This window comes from Procambarus clarkii, chromosome 5, assembly GCF_040958095.1.
Source record: "Procambarus clarkii isolate CNS0578487 chromosome 5, FALCON_Pclarkii_2.0, whole genome shotgun sequence".
Lineage (NCBI taxonomy): Eukaryota > Metazoa > Arthropoda > Malacostraca > Decapoda > Cambaridae > Procambarus > Procambarus clarkii.
The window spans coordinates 6,623,245-6,640,177 of record NC_091154.1 but is presented as its reverse complement, the minus strand read 5'-3'; the positions used below and the strand labels follow the sequence as shown (position 1 = coordinate 6,640,177).

Sequence of the window (16,933 nt, the reverse complement as noted above, 5' to 3'; positions counted from 1 at the left end):
AAGGAAGCGGTCCAAGAGTCCCACACAAGGCCCAGCCAGGACCAAACCTGGGAGGGAACCAGATGTGACTTCTGCCAGTTCACCAGGAACTCGAACCCGACTAGCTGGGAAAGCACCACACCCCTACCGAGCAGACACATTGACCAACTGGGAGCCCAAACCAGCCAGCTGTCGAGGTAAGCCAACACCCGAACACTTAACAGATGCAGACAGGCCACAATGACCCATTGAGACGTTTGAACACGCGAGGTTCCCGGTTCAACCTGAATGGGAGACAACGAAAGCGGTAACTCTAACGCCCCACCACAAAACCGAACAAGTCCCTGAACCTCAGATGAACCGGGACGTGCCAATACACGTCCTTGAGGCTCAGGGACACCATCCAAGCGCCCGGCTCCAAAAGAAGCCGGACCTGGCACAGAGTAGTCATCCGAAAGGAGGAGGGGGGCAAAAAACCCAGGGGTTCAGATGGGACAAGTCCAGAATGAACCGCAGGTCTGCACAGTCCCATTTTGGAACTGGAAATAGGTGGGAAACCCACCTGAGGGACGTTGTCGTTTCGCCCATGCCCAAGCGCACTCACTCCAAGACGGCCCAACAGAGCGCAGGAGAAGAGGCCTGTCCCGCCAGCCCCGAACTCCCCCGAAGGAGGAGGAGCCACCCAACACCACTGCAGGTGGCGAGAAACGACCCGAAAAGCCCACAAATCGTGGGACCAGGAGTGAGTGAACAGAGCAAGCCAACCCCCCATCGCCCCATCAATGGGGCGAACTGCAAAAGGGCCGATGCCCCGTATGAAAACCCGACCTGCGCACAGAGCGAGCACTGCGCCAACCAGATGTAGCCAGGACTGAAGGCTGCACTGGCTCCGAAACTGGCATCTGTGTCCCACCTTGATGGGTAGAACCACAGGCCCTGGCGCGACCTCCAGGAGGAACCTACCCTGGATCCCCGAAGAACCAAAAGGTCAGACATTGGGCGGCAGCTGGAGGAAGCTGCCTGCATGTACTGTTCGACAGTGGAAGCAGCAAATAGCAAAGGACAAAAGGGCAAAGACAATCTACGAGCCAGGGGCCCAAGCGGATTCCAAGAAGGAAGTGAGCACCACCTGCCACCATGCGAGGCGTGCAGTGAAAATCCGCAACTGAGCATCCCGCAGGATCGGTGCAAACAGTTTCAAAAGGGCAGGTGATTCACGAGCAGCCAAGGCCAAGGCGCTAGACCCAGGAACGGCCCCAAGGACCTCTATATCCTCCGTAAGCCAATCTGACGACAGCTCAAGGAAGGAAAAGAAGTGCAAGACCGAAGCCAATGAGCCCCGTGCGTGCAAGTCCTCAGCCACAAGCGCTGCCGACAAGGAGGAAACCTGCACGTGAAGCTGAACCGCACCAACATCCCACAGAAGAGCTGGAGCGAAAAGGCACTCATTAAGATGCGCAAAGTCAAGCCCTAGGTAAATCTGGACTACAGTCAACGCCTCACGTCACTCCAGCATGCAGATACAACAAAAGGTGTCCCACATATCCAGCGAAAACAAAGGGCAGTCTGCTAGCCAGGACAACTCCAGAACCTCATGATGAATCAAGTATGGAGGCGAAGACCCAAACCTGAAGGAAGACAGATTCATTATAGAGGCATAATCAGGTCATACAGGAGGTAAGCCACAATGGCCGCCCGCACCTCAGGCGGAGAGATGCGAGAAGACGAAAACCTCCAAAAGGACGGAACCAAAGGACCCGCAGGGACACAGAACCGAACCCTGGGAGGAGCCGAACCCAAATTCAAGTCGTACGCAGAGGGGGGGGGGTGAAACAATACTCCTTGTAACAGCAAGCCCCACTCGGAGGGTCGGAAAACCCAGGTGGGGTCCAACGGGGCCCAAGGCCCCCCAAGTCAGCTCCTCCCCAACCCCAGGAACCTCCACGTCAGGCTCTGGGGCCGAGTCGTCCTCCAAAGCCCCGGCCTCATGAGAAAAAGTCGGGGCAGCCGGAATAGCAGGAAGAGGATGGGCCCACTGGTCGGACCCCGGTGCTACGGCAGGAGGTACCAACTCTCATGTCACCAGCCCCCCCCCTCCTGGAAGAGGCAACCCCACAAACTGCCCGAGTCTCATTAACCTCTAAACCCTGCCCCGACCCCCAAAGCCCTCAGATGCTTAGGAGCCAGAAGCAGGGCGGGGGGGTGCCAAACTGAATGAACCACAGCAGGGTAAGAACGAGGAGGCACGGATGGAACCAAGGCCAAAGCAACCAACACCCCCAAGTTCAGGTCCCCATAAACATAACGAGGCAGCCTCGGGCATCCGGGGAAGCAACCAAAACCTATCCTGCAACGAGTGAGCTGTCTGCACCTGAATAATAATATCATCAGATTGGGTGAACTGAGTCACATACAAGCAACAAAGCTCGTAGGACTCTAGGTCGAATGTATCACCGGCCCAACAGGCAGCACGACAGAGGCAAAATCAATGAGCGTCACCTTGAGACAAGGAGACAAAGCAACCCTCAAACTCGCAAAAAGCGAGAGGAGACTCAAGGGTCACATCTATTGGACCCGAGCGCCCCGCGGGATTTCCCAGGCCCCTAAACCGGGTCTGCTAGGGTTAACCCAGGCAGGGTACGGCTAACCGGCGCCTAAGCTACCAACCAACACTGCTAAAGCTGAACCCTCGGGACATGTCCACTCACGAGGGTGAAGCAGGGGGTACCACCAAACACAAACAACCTTAATATAAAGGGGGAGGGACACCAAGGCAGGCCCTTCTTCCCCGCCAGGCAAAAACAAAAGAAAAACCTCGCAAGAGGACAGCGCACCCAGAGGGAACAGAGCCGACCGTTGTTATAGGTGAAAACTAGCTACGCAGTACCCCGCCCCACACCAGTGCAATAACTACCACTTACCCCAAGGTAAACAAGAGAGAAATCCCCCAAACACTCGGGGTGGTCAATTGCCAAGCAGCGATAGACCAACAGAGGTAGATCCAAGGTGACTTGTGGAAGGTAACCCCAAGCCCAAAGGGTAGTGCTTACAGGGCGCATAGGGAAGTTAGCCCTAAGCGCATGCAGCCCGAGTACCCTGGAATATGTCTCCCAGCTCGCACACACCCGAAGAGAAGTACTGAACCCAGGCACAGCACAAAGAGAATCTGGAGTTGGAGTCACGACAACTAAGCCTTATCCCATCACCCGAGGAACTGGAGGTGTGGATCGCCGGCAAGGAGATCTGGGGCTACCCCTTTCCCCTCCTGGGAAGGGGAGAGCTGTGCAGACATGCAGTGTGGCTCGTGTGACATGTTTTTCCTTGGGGGAGTTGTGTCCACTTGTTTCATTATTTTCGTTGGTTTTCACCAGAATAGGGGTTTGTTTTGAGGCACTTACCTTTCTGGGTGCCTGTCCCGGTCGATGGCAGATATAGAATGCTCCAAAATCACATGTGCATTTCTATAAACCATTGCTCCTCGTGGTTTTCTGAGGGGCCAAGTTCTGGCCGTGGTCACCAGTAGGCCTAGAACTCCACCCACGTCGACTGATGCCAAAAGTTAGGATTATCCCTATCAGCTTGAATAGCTCCGGGGTGCTGTAGGGGCTCCCCCCAGAAAACATTGAAATCTTCTAAGCCTGAGGAGTTAGAGGATGTTGTTTACAATGAGTTATGCAGCATAGTAGCCTGGGGTAAATAGTCTGTAGCCAAGAGGCCTGCATTAAGCAGGGACATTGAGGACATCGAAGCCAGTTTAGGGTAACTGCAGAAGTTTAACAGATGTCATGCCGGAGTGGAAGCCGGTCGGCCGAGCGGACAGCACACTGGACTTGTGATCCTGTGGTCCTGGGTTCGATCCCAGGCGCCGGCGAGAAACCATGAGCAGGGTTTCTTTCACCTTATGCCCCTGTTACCTAGCAGTAAAATAGGTACCTGGGTGTTAGTCAGCTGTCACGGGCTGCTTCCTGGGGGTGGAGGCCTGGTCGAGGACCGGGCCGCGGGGACACTAAAGCCCTGAAATGGTTATCTTGAGGTTATCTTGAGATGATTTCAGGACTTTTTTTTTAGTGTCCCCGCGGCCCGGTCCTCGACCAGGCCTGCACCCCCAGGAAGCAGCCTGTGACAGCTGACTAGCACCCAGGTACCTATTTTACTGCTAGGTAACAGGGGCATAGGGTGAAAGAAACTCTGCCCATTGTTTCTCGCCGGTGCCTGGGATCGAACCCAGGACCACAGGATCACAAGTCCAGCGTGCTGTCCGCTCGGCCGACCAGCTCCCTTTAGACTAGAACACGGTTCGGCTAGAACCGTGTTTTCACGCATCTCTCTTATCAAAGTAATTGTATAATTACTATTTATATCTACAGGGGTACGTCTGTTTAAGACTTTAATCCGTTCATTAAAATGGTTCGTAACCCGAAAATTCGTAAACTGAAGCGAATTTCTCCATAAGAAATAATGGGAAATGAACTAATCCGTTCCCGACTCGGATTATAACATCAGGCAGTGAAGACTTCTCTGGAGTGCACTCTCTGGCATGATTTGCCTACATACCACTAGGTCCTGGTTGTGGCTCACTGCATGATTTTCTCACAACAAAATGATCCATTGAAGATTGTTTTTCCCTTCTTTGCAACACTTGTCTGTAGTGAGGCATCACATTGTCATTGAAAAGACTAATGCAACGGCCTACTACTGCTTTTTCTGGATGAGTCTTTTCAATAAAAGTTTGCATTTCTTCCAACATCTTACACCACTTCCTAATTGTTGCTGAAGGGACATTCTCTACTGCCTCATTCTCCTCAGAAGAAATATTGTCAGCTGCCTCTTGTTGCTGCTCATTTTGAAGGGCTTGGAGTTCTTCGGTGGTCAGTTCTTCGCTGTGTTCTTCCACCAACTCCTCCACATCAGCACCATCCAATTTCAAGTCAATTTTCCGACCCAGAGTAACAATTTCCTCAATAATAGACACTTCATTTACAGGCTCAAACCCCTCAAAGTCTAGTTTTCAAAAACATTCAGGCTACAATTTTCTCCAGCATTGTGACTTCAAAAGATCAGGGTTCTTTGAGTCACTTCTTGCCAGGCTTTGTCAACGAGCTTTAAAGCATTACAAATGTTAAAATGGTTTTTCCAGAACTCTTTGAGGGTGAGTTTTGTGGCATCAGTCACTTCAAGACACTTCTGGAGAAGTGCCTTTTCATAAAGTTTCTTAAAATTTGTTATGATTTTCTGGTCCATATGCTGAATTAGAGGAGTGGTGTTAGGCGAAAGGAACTTTATTGTGACAAAATTAAATTTGTTCAGCAATTCATCAGGAGCATTGTCAAGGAGAAGCAGGGCCTTCAGTGGCAAACTTTTCTCCTGCAGATATTTTTGTATGGCAGGGCACACCACATCATTCACCCACTCTGTAAAAAAAATCCTAGTCACCCATGCCTTATTATTAGCCCTCCACATCACACACATTTGGTTTTTCTGTATACCATACTTTTTGAAAACCCTTGGATTTTCAGAATTATACACAAGCAAGGGTTTAATTTTCAAATTGCCACTCGCATTTCCACACAGCACAAGTGTAAACCTATCTTTCATAGGCTTGTGTTCGGGCAATGATTTTTCCTCCTTGGTAATGTATGTCCTCTTAGGCAATCTTTTCCAGAACAGTCCTGTTTCATCACAAACACTTGTTGTGGTTGGTATCCCTCAGCCTCTACAAAATCTTTAAATTCTTCAATAAATCTTTCAGCGGCTGGTTTGTCTGAGCTGGCAGCCTCCCCATGCCTTGTAACACTATGAATACCACTTCTTTTTTTAAATTTTTCACACATCCCCTGCTTGCCTTAAAGTCTTTCGTATCTGCACTCATTCCTGGGATTTTCTTTACAAGGTCTTCGTGCAATACCCTGGCTTTCTCACAAATGATGGCCTCTGAAACGCTATCACCTGCTAACTCCTTGTTGTGTATCCAAATTAAAAATAACTTTTCCACATCTTCAATTATGTGTGTTCTTTACCATTTTAGCACTCAAAATGTCTTCTTTCTTGGCAAGTGCAGTGCATATTGTTGACATGGATTTGTTGTACTGCCTAGCTAATTCAACAATGCGAGTACCATTTTAATGCTTACGAATGATCTCTTTTTTTTTTTTATTTTCCTCTCTGGTCATTCTCACATGTGATTTCTTGCCTTGAACCTTATCTTCCCGAGGCATTCTTGGGACCCATGACAAGATATATAATAATTTTTATGGTCAAATAGCCAAAAATCTGAAAAGAAACTAAATCCTTGCAAAGAATTCAGGCGGGACAATCACTAGGTGCAAGGCCCCCTGGTAAACTGAGGCGCGATCGCCATGCCACCACGCGCTAGGTCGGCCGTACGCGTGTCAACAAACTCGTATCCCAAGGTAAAGTTCGTATCTCGATTCAAATTTTCCGAACAAATCGGGCTCGTAACCAGAAAAGTTCGTATACAGGGGCGTTCATAAACCGAGGTACCACTGTATGTACAAAATCATTATTGTTATATAATTTGTTTGTTTAAATATGGATAAACATGTATCATTTGTTACAAGAAATAGCAGACCAATTCTGTAATAAATGGCCAAAAGAGGAATTTTTTCAGAAATCTGGATTTCACCGAAATCCATATGGAGACCACAGTGAAACAATCCATATTTTAGATGTACCAGTAAACTGTAAATAAATAAAGACAGAACTTGATATATATAACATAATAATGATACACAAGTAAAACATGCGTGAGGTCTTGACCAAACCACACACTAGAAGATGAAGAGACGACGACGTTTCAGTCCGTTCTGGACCATAAACAAATCGATTGTGCTAATGGTCCAGGATGGACCGAAACGTCGTCGTCTCCATCTTCTAGTGTGTGGTTTGGTCAACATTTCTTCAGCCACGTTATTGTGACTTATTGTCTGCATGCATGAGGTCTCTCACCAGGATACAAGCAACATCATAACGATACACAAGTAAAACATGCGTGAGGTCTCTCACCAGGATACAAGCAACATCATAACGATACACAAGTAAAACATGCGTGAGGTCTCTCACCAGGATACAAGCAACATCATAATGATACACAAGTAAAACATGCGTGAGGTCTCTCACCAGGATACAAGCAACATCATAACGATACACAAGTAAAACATGCGTGAGGTCTCTCACCAGGATACAAGCAACATCATAACGATACACAAGTAAAACATGCGTGAGGTCTCTCACCAGGATACAAGCAACATCATAACGATACACAAGTAAAACATGCGTGAGGTCTCTCACCAGGATACATCTTGCCAACTTGCTCAATGAACTTGGCATCGAAGCCGGCGATCACTGCACCGCCAACAGGCACCATGAAGTTCTTGTCTGTGCTCTGCACAAATGCATCAACTCGGCCCACTCTGATGGGAAAATAACATCAGTTCACAGGAAATAGATTTTAAAGTAATAACAATTGGAATGCATTGTTATGATCTTTAAGGTTCATATACAACAAAGGAAAGGAACTGTACAACCTATTACAATCTAAACTACGGTATGTAATACATTGGAGAATGTGAGCTCTCTTCACTACAATTTAATAACACTAATTTAATTAATTAAAGTTTAATAACACTATGAAATAATATATTTGTGTCACAGTTATAGATAAGGAGTCAACAGCCTTCAAGAAACTTTCATGACATCTTCCCTAAGTTGTCTAAGGCAAAGGTCAAAGCAAAGTTGAAGGGAAATATTAGCCATTTTCTATACTTTTTAAGCAATAGCAAATTATAAAATAACACTCACTAACCATAGACAAGAATTGTGTTCCCATGCACATGTGCTAGTGATTAGACCATGACATCATAAAAGGATTGCAACCTGGAGTTCTACCGAGCTCACAAGGGTTTCCCGAGGCTTCCACTAAAGCCGAACCAGGCTTTTCACACAATCCCCTCATGCACTCTGGCTTTGTCATCTAGGCATATTCTACCTCTGATGCTCCTCTTTCAATAACCCTTGTGAGCTCAGTAGAACTCAATCCGTTCACCACGTCGTGGTCTAGTCGCTAGCACATGTCCGTAGGAACCCCCACCTCATAGGTTCAAACCCTCATCATGGCTCCTACAGATTTCCTCATTGAGGCAGTCACGTTAGTGTGCTTATTCTGTGTATTATTATTATAATCCAAGTTTTAATTCAATTAAAGTGGTACCTCCACTTACGAATTTAATCCGTTCCCAGAGACGGGATCATAACTCCAAAATTTGTAACTGAAAACAAATTTCCCATAAGAAATAATGTAAATTGAATTAATCTGTTCCACACCACCAAAAATATTAACTTGAAAATACATTTTATACCAAGTACCACTCTTTTTGTACTAGCTACAATACAGTATGTATATCATATATACACTCATACACAAACATTGAGAACTCTTGAAGGTATATGGAAGACAGTGAGAAGGGGGAAAGGGGAGGAGGAGGAGAGGTGTTACTGTTTGGAAGGGGAGTCCCCTTCTATTATAACATCAGGCAGTGATGACTTCTCTGGGGTACTCTCTCCTATGTTTTGCCTGCATACCATTAGGACCTGGTTGTGGTTCACTGTGTTATGGTGCCCTCTCCTATATCTTCCCTTATCCAGCAAGAAGAGTCATATCTATACACCCTGCAGATTCCCCAAGTTGCAGGGATCCGTTTGACATAGGTGAAAGCTAGCAAGAGTACTTATTTGGGTATAAAATTATTATTTTATTTTGGGCTTGTAAGGGGGTTTACACCCCTAGTGCATACAAAATGACGATGGCCTCGTCAAAAATGCGCCAAAAACGTGAAGACGCCAGCAGGCTGGCGATTGGCTGGCTGTGGTCACGTGATGAGTGACTAATTAGAGCCTGCCCTTGGGGGGCTGTTGTAATAAGAACATAAGAACAAAGGCAACTGCAGAGGGCCTATTGGCCCATACGAGGCAGCTCCTATCTATAACCACCCAATCCCACTCATATACTTGTCCAACCCATGCTTGAAACAATCGAGGGACCCCACCTCCACCATGTTACACGGTAATTGGTTCCACAAATCAACGACCCGGTTACCGAACCAGTATTTACCCAAGTCTTTCCTAAATCTATATTTATCCAATTTATACCCATTGTTTCGTGTTCTGTCTTGTGTTGATACTTTTAATACCCTATTAATATCCCCTTTGTTGTGTCCATTTATCCACTTGTAAACCTCTATCATGTCACCCCTAACTCTTCGCCTTTGCAGTGAATGCAATTTAAGCTTTGTTAAACACTTTTCTGGATTTTCGACTTGGAATTACGGGCGTTTTGCTTAACTGCTTGTCGGATCACGACGTAAATTTACGGACCGTGTTTTATATTGGGTATTTACTACTCGATCGACTTGGGGTTTGTATGAATATGTTTGCCATTAAATTTTCGTTTTCTCTAATAGGCACAGTGCCTATTTGAGAAAACGGCAATGTATTGTAACTTAGAGGAGAGACTATTGAGTTGGTGACACAACGAGGGTACGCCCACTCCACACACTCTTGTGTTGGCCGCGATCATGATTCTACATTTATATGCATATGTCTGTGTAGAGAATTTTATTCCGAACACTATACAAACAAAAAAAACGGTGTGAATCAAATATAAACTTGAAAAAACATGAGCAAAGTAAAAACTTTTTACTCTCACGGGTACAAACACACGTAAGATTTTATTCGCCGCAAATTTATTTGACGCTCTGTTGGCCAATTCTACCCATGTTCTTATAGAACTTTCTATTGCGAACACATTGCTATAAAAATGAAATATGTAGCTCGAGAAATAATGTCAGAACAGTGAAATAAGTATAAACTTTCAAAGCGCTGCATCACAACAGTGTCGTCGCTGCTGAAATCACGGCTAACGCTTCGCCCAGTTCCCACACTCGTGCGGAACATAATTAGACAGTGATAGGCATATGTCTGGGTGGGGAATTTTATTGCGAGTTCAGTGATATCAAAATAAGCGCTGTAGGATGACTGTGAGGCTGGCAACAAACGAAAGAGTATGAACATTTACTTCCTGTTTGGGTGTCACGGCGAGTCATCTTCGTGTTTATTTACTTCGTGGTGGGATAGCAAATGCTTGGGTGACATTTTATGCATATGATCTTGTAGAGAATTTTATTGCCAACGCATTGATACCAAAATGAAAAACGTAGCTCGAGAATTGATGTTAGGAGCGTGAAAAGATTATAAACTTTTTTGTGTTTACGCTTGAGAGCCCAGAACGCCGCGGGCACAACCCGCTTTTTTTTTCAGCGAGTGCCGCGCGCACTAAAGTGTTAATCTTTCTTCATATGAAAGATTTCTAATTTGAGGAATTAACTTAGTCATCCTACGCTGGACACGTTCAAGTGAATTTATATCCATTCTATAGTACGGCGACCAAAACTGAACTGCATAATCTAAATGGGGCCTAACCAGAGCAAGATATAGCTGAAGAACCACACCAGGTGTCTTGTTACTAACGCTTCGATTAATAAATCCCAGTGTCCTATTTGCCTTATTACGAACATTCATGCACTGATCGTTTAGTTTTAAATTCTTACTAATCATAACTCCCAGATCCCTTTTGCAATCTGACTTCGCAATCTCAACACCATCTAGCTCGTATCTTGTAACTCTATCATCATTACCTAGCCTCAGAACTTTACATTTATCAGCATTAAACTGCATCTGCCAATCCTTTGACCATTTCAAAACCCTATTTAGATCAACTTGAAGAGATAGTGAGTCTTCTTCCGTATTAATTTCCCTACCGATTTTTGTATCATCGGCAAATTTGCAAATGTTGCTACTCAAACCTGACTCTAAATCATGTATATATATTATAAACAACAGAGGTCCCAGGCCAGAGCCTTGAGGAACTCCACTTACAACATTTTCCCACACTGACTTGACTCCATTTATACTAACTCTGTTTCCTTCGGTATAGGCATGCCCTAATCCAGCTTAATATAGCACTCCCAATACCATGAGCCTCTGTCTTTTTAATCAATCTTTCATGTGGCACTGTATCAAAAGCTTTGCTAAAGTCTGGTGCTCAGTTCATGGCTCTCCCTCTCCCCTTTTCCCCTCTCCCTTTTCTCCCCTCCCCTTTCCCCCCCTCTCCCCTTGCCGTCATTCGTCTCTCCCCTCCCATTTGTCACGGTCCACCTTCACTGGTCATATCCCCGAGTCAAGAGGTTCGCTCTTGGCCCTCTCCGTTTCTCTCTCTACCCCCCCACTCAATTCCCTCTCTACCCCCACTCGTTCCCCTCTCCTCCTGCTTTCACCACTAACCATTTGACAGTTTTAAGAACAGTGACGAATTACCGTAATTCTCAAGTTTCGAATGAGGGAGCTGGGAGCCATATACGGCTGTGGTTTCCTGTATAGCGTGGGATCGGTTCATGAGTCTACGGGAGTAAAACATAACGTTCAGGACAGGCCTTGTCACCAAGAGGCGGGGCTAAGTCAGAGGTTTTGGCTGGCATAAGAGTGACACTCTGTAGTCATTGGTTGAGCTTTGATAGGCGGAGTTAATTGGGCCTAGGAACTAAGTGGGTGGAGCCTGTTCCACTGGTAGGAGTTTTAGAAAATATTAGAGTCAGTGTGTCTTGAGGCTTAGTGGGGTACAGGTCTCCTTGACCTGTGGGAGGCAAGCCATCAACAGCTGGGCCGGTTGCAGTAGTATGGTATAGTGCACTTGAGTTTCATGTATATTTCAGTATTGCCTTCATTTGCCTCTTAGGATGTGTTAGGACCTTTCAAATTTGATTTTAATTTACGTGCTTAATTTAATAAAGTGAATATATTTGTCCCAGTGGTATTCAGTTAATTCCCCTTTTTAATCTATTTTTTCTACTTTGTCATTTTTATGTGTGGTTGATGTGTTGGCTTGGTAAGTTCCTGTGTTCTCCTCCATCTTATGAATATTAAAGTCGCTCTGGAATCCCCCTTCAGTTCAGTAAAGATTACAGTATTAATCCTCAAGATTTATTTACTTGCCCCTTTGAGTTCCATGATTATCGAGTCCCTTCCTTCCTGGGGAAACAATAATTTAGACACATTCATTTATGGTTGGGAAGGTGGTGGAAGTGGTTAATGATTTTAATTAGTAGTTATAAATTAATAACCCCTATTCTTGTTGTGTCCTCCTCATTTAATATTCAGCTTATATTTCGTGGCAAGTCAGTGAGGGGTCATACTGAACTGTAACAGTGTTAAGCTGGGGTATTGAATGAAGGGTAGAGAGCGAGAGAGAGAGAGAAGGAAGAAAAGGGTTATTACAATGGTAGTTTTCAGCACCATTACATTGTGATGTCACCGGGAGGCCTGGCTCAGAGCTTGCAGAGTGCTCAGATTCACGGTGCATTGTTAAAAGCGGACGTGCGCTGGTTGAACTTTGAGTTCGGAGGTCCAGGAGCCTTATTCAGTGGAGTAACGCAGCCTGACACCTTCACAGTGACTACAGAAGACTACAACACTTCAGAGAAGTGCAAGGAAGCCGAGTTCTAACGGTGTAAGGACGCCGAGGGCTGTGAGCAGATAGTCTTGGAGGACTCGAGGGAGTGGTGACGGCAGGAGTAGTGAGTGGCTCACCGTCAGTGGAACTCCGAGGTGCTGTGGTTGGATCATGCCCACTGGGAACTCAGAAGGGAGAAGTCGCATCCTGATCAATGAGTATTTGGTCTCAGTGAAGGGGCGATTAAGGGAGACGACGTGAGCAGTGACAACTGGATGAGCCAGCGATCAGAAACTGCAATCACGTGCAGCTACATGAAGCCTATGGACTGGTAACTCATCCAGAACACCGAGGAATGACGTGAGGGACCAAGAACCACGAGGACCATTGGAGTCTAGGCGTCTGAGGGCAGAACATGTTAAGGTAGATCATTATTCCCTCCCATTTTCCCCTTGGTATTAGGCAAGATAGGCCTAGTGATATATGTAGGTACTTGTTAAGCGTGTTTCTAGATATTATAGGAGTAGATTAGGTTATAGGTCAGCATGTATATGTTATTTACTGCCTGGTGAAGACAGCGAGTGGAGGAGTCAGAAGGACTGTGGATCTATGCTGATGGAATTGCTCCCCCCCTGTGAGGGGCCAAAGATTCCTTTAAACTCTCCCAGCTGATGTTAGTTGCCGGCGACCACCAGAGGAGTGCTGCTCTCACCATCATATATTTACATTAATATTCATGCATATTATATATCTCATGTGTTTGTAGTTTGCTCTTAAGTAAACTTTATTATTTTATCATTGCTTTTGTGTGTCTCCTCCATCTCGTTGAGCATTGTGAAGAAATGATGTTTGATTGCACCACACTTGAACTGACTGGCATTATATAGAAAAAGAGACCACTGGCTGGCAACACGGTATTACAATTGAAATAAAAGCGTTGCTTAGATGCAGAGAAGATTACCCAGCTGGCGACCAGGAAACCAAGGTGAGAACTGAGGTAATGGCCAGAGGTCCGGCAAACTTTGCACATGTAAGTGGACAGGCCCAGTGGGGGCGTTGCACATTGCAGGATCAAGCTCAAGCAGTGTGCGCTGGGCCTCCTCTCCCCCTTGGGTCCAAGGTCAAGTAGTGGCGACCAGACTTGAGGCATGACTTGGAGAAGACCCGGGAGCGAAGACCCGCGGCGTGGGGTTACAGGATCAGTAGCATGATACCCCGCTGTTTAACCGTAACCCCTGTAACACAAGGCCAAGGTGAGCGATGTGTGACAACTGCTTGTTTGTCTTACTAACAACCTTTCCACAGAGTCTTGATTTTCTCTACGTTTTAACTTTTATATGTAGTGAAACATTACATTCATTTACTATGAACGATCTCTTGTTTTTCCTCTATGGTCATCCTCACATGGGTTTTCTTAGGATGAACCTTACCACTGACTTCCTTGGCACGATATATAATACTGTAATTACGTTTATGTTCAAGAAACAAAAAAGCACAAAAACAATGAAATTCTTTACAAGCGCGATCATCACTAAGTGGGCGGCTCTAGTAAACTGAGGCGGGGTCACCCGTGCCACCAGAGACCATGCGCTCGGTCGACCCATACGTGTATCAACAAAGGCGCAAGTCTAGGCCAAGGTCGTAAGTCGAGTCAACACCAATTTAACACCAATTTGGGAAATTTTATTATAGCAATAATTATCAATGCCATTTGAACTGATCTTGTAAAACACATATTAATACAAAATTTACAACATGGCTTTACAAATTGATGATCCTGCATAATAAATTACTGTACTCTGATTTTTTTATAACTGAATCAAATTAGGAAACAGTTATAAACGCTGCAATATTGTACACAGTACGTAGACATTCATAAGAATTTTGACATAACCCACACATTAGTGATTAGTAAGAAAGATAAGAATTGAATATTATCATAATGGAGATGACATTTTAAACTGCATCAGAGCATGGTTATGGGACACGATACCGTGGGTAACATAAATGGAACAGAGTTGGGAAGTCAACCGTCAGAAAAGAACGACTAAGTTGATACTGTGCATTAGGAATCTCTCACAACGGAGAAAGACAAATACCAAGTTCCCATTCGCTAGAAAAGTGAAGAATATGGCGGGACATGAAACATGTGGATCAAAGGGTTTTTGTGACATTGTCACATAAAACAAGAATGAAAATTAGACACCCAACCCACAAATGTGAAAACTAAAGAATTGAAAGATGTTTTGGTCTGTCCTGGACAATTATTGAGCTGACTTGACCATTATTTACACGAGTTAATAATGATCCATAAGAGACAAATGTCTTCAATTCTTTTATTTTCAGATTTGTGGCATCTGGTTTAATAAGGACGATGTATATAGGATTTAACAAATCAAAATACCAGAGAGAACACAAAATAATGGCTCCATCTCCTGGTGTGTGGTTTGGTCATCATATCTTCAGCCACGTTATTGTGACTCATCGTCTGCAATAGCTCATACAGTAATTAGATAAGTACAGTGTTACCTCAATTTACGAATTTAATCCGTTCCCAGAGACGGGGTCATAACTCGAAAATTCATAACTCGAAACAATTTTCCCATGAGAAATAATGTAAACTGAATTAATCATTCCATTCTCACAAAAATATTTACTTCAAAATGCATTTCATATATAATACACACAAATATTTTGTACTATAGTATGTACAAGTTATAGCTTACCTTTATTGATAACTTGTTGGCATATGCAAGATGGTGAGGAGGAGGAGAGGTGTTACTGTTTGGAAGGGGAGTCCCCTTCCATTATAACATCAGGCAGTGAGGACTTCTCTGGGGTGTACTCTCTCCTACATTTTGCCTGCATACCACTAGGACTTGCTTGTGGCTCACTGCTTGCTTGTCTTACTAAGTATCTGTCTAAAGACACTTGTTTTTCCCTACATTTTAGCACTTGTCTGTAGTAAGACATCACATTGTCATTTAAAAGGTTAATGCAACGGCCTGCTACAGCTTTATCTGGGTGAGTTTTTTCAACAAAACTTTGCAGTTCTTCCCATACTTCACACATTTTCTTAATGAGGAAGGGACATCCCTACTGCCTCTACTCAACTATTTTTTTAGGTTGAACCTTATCACTGAATTTCTTGGGACTCATCGTGTGATATATAATAATCACTTTTATGTTCAAAAACAAAAAAGCACAAAAACAATAAAACTCTTTACAAGCTCGATCGTCACTAAGCGAGCGGCTCTGGTAAACTAAAGCGGGGTCGCCCGTACCACCAGGAACCATGCACTTGGTCGACCTATACGTGTATAAACAAAGTCGCAAGTCGAGGTAGAGGTATTAACACTTTCGCTCGGGGATGACGCAGCATTGCGTCATCCGTTTACTGGCGGTAATGCCGGGGATGACGCAGCATTGCGTCATCCACTTTAAAAATTCGCCAAAAATCAGGTTTTTATCCGATTTTTTTGGGACTGGTTTTAAAATGTGCGCCGATGTCTTCCCATTTTCTTTGTTGAGCCTCGTGGCCCTCAGGCGGCTTGGCACATGCCGTGGGCCCATTGTCTTTGCTCCACTGTTGTGACCAATGTCGCCTCCCCTCGCATCTCAAACGTGTGAACATTTCGGCTATTTCCCGTGGCTATATTTCATACTGCGGCTTTAGAAACTATCTACGCTTACTCCATGATGGATAGTAATCATGAACAAGGCCCTTCCAGGAAGAAAATTGCGAAAGAAAGGCTTGAAAAGGGTGGGAATTGGGAGTGTAGCAGGAAGGCCTCTGAGCACTCACTCACGGCTAACGCGTGGCCCGTCTGTAACTCGTCGGCGGTTGGAGCGTGACCAGGTTTTTTTTTTTATATGCTATTGTTCCTCTAGAGAATTTTATTACGAACCCATTGAGACCAAAATGAAAGACCTAGGACAAAAATTGAGGTGACCAGAGTGAAAATAGTGAAAACATTTTATCCCGTTTGCGCGCTCCCGGGTAACTCGTTCGCACTTTCTCTGTTTGCTGCGGGTAATTAGCCGGGCTTTTGGAGTTTATATGCATTTAGTGCTGTAGAGAATTTTATTGCGAACACAATGATACCAAATTTAATCTCGTAGAAGGAGAATTGAGGTGACAAAGTTGAAGAGAGTATACACTTTTTGGAATTAACGCGCGCTTCCGTGACACGCTGGGGCCCATATCGCCCTGTCGAGGGGTGGCGCGCGGGGTGAGCGAAAGTGTTAAGTCAAGTCGAATTTTCCGACGAAATTGGGGTCGTGACTCGAAAAATTTGTAAGGGCATTCGTAAGTCGACGTTGCACTGTATAGATTTATTTAAACAAATGAAATAAAAAGTAAACAGTTGTTTTGAAATAGGATTGCAAATTTATTGAACAAATTATTCCAAGTTAAAATAAAATAGCAAACTC

The 16,933-nt window shown here is 44.8% G+C and overlaps 1 protein-coding gene across 5 annotated transcripts in view; it reads right to left on the bottom strand.

Moving 5' to 3' along the window:
* SecS (Sec synthetase) overlaps positions 1 to 16,933 on the bottom strand; it is a 66,109-nt gene that overhangs the window by 16,276 nt on the left and 32,900 nt on the right. For all 5 annotated transcript variants that reach the window (XM_045751705.2, XM_045751710.2, XM_069339042.1 and 2 more), the window contains one exon: positions 7,288 to 7,409. In XM_045751705.2, coding sequence (XP_045607661.1) covers positions 7,288 to 7,409 — 122 coding nt within the window. The remainder of the gene's footprint in view (positions 1 to 7,287; positions 7,410 to 16,933) is intronic.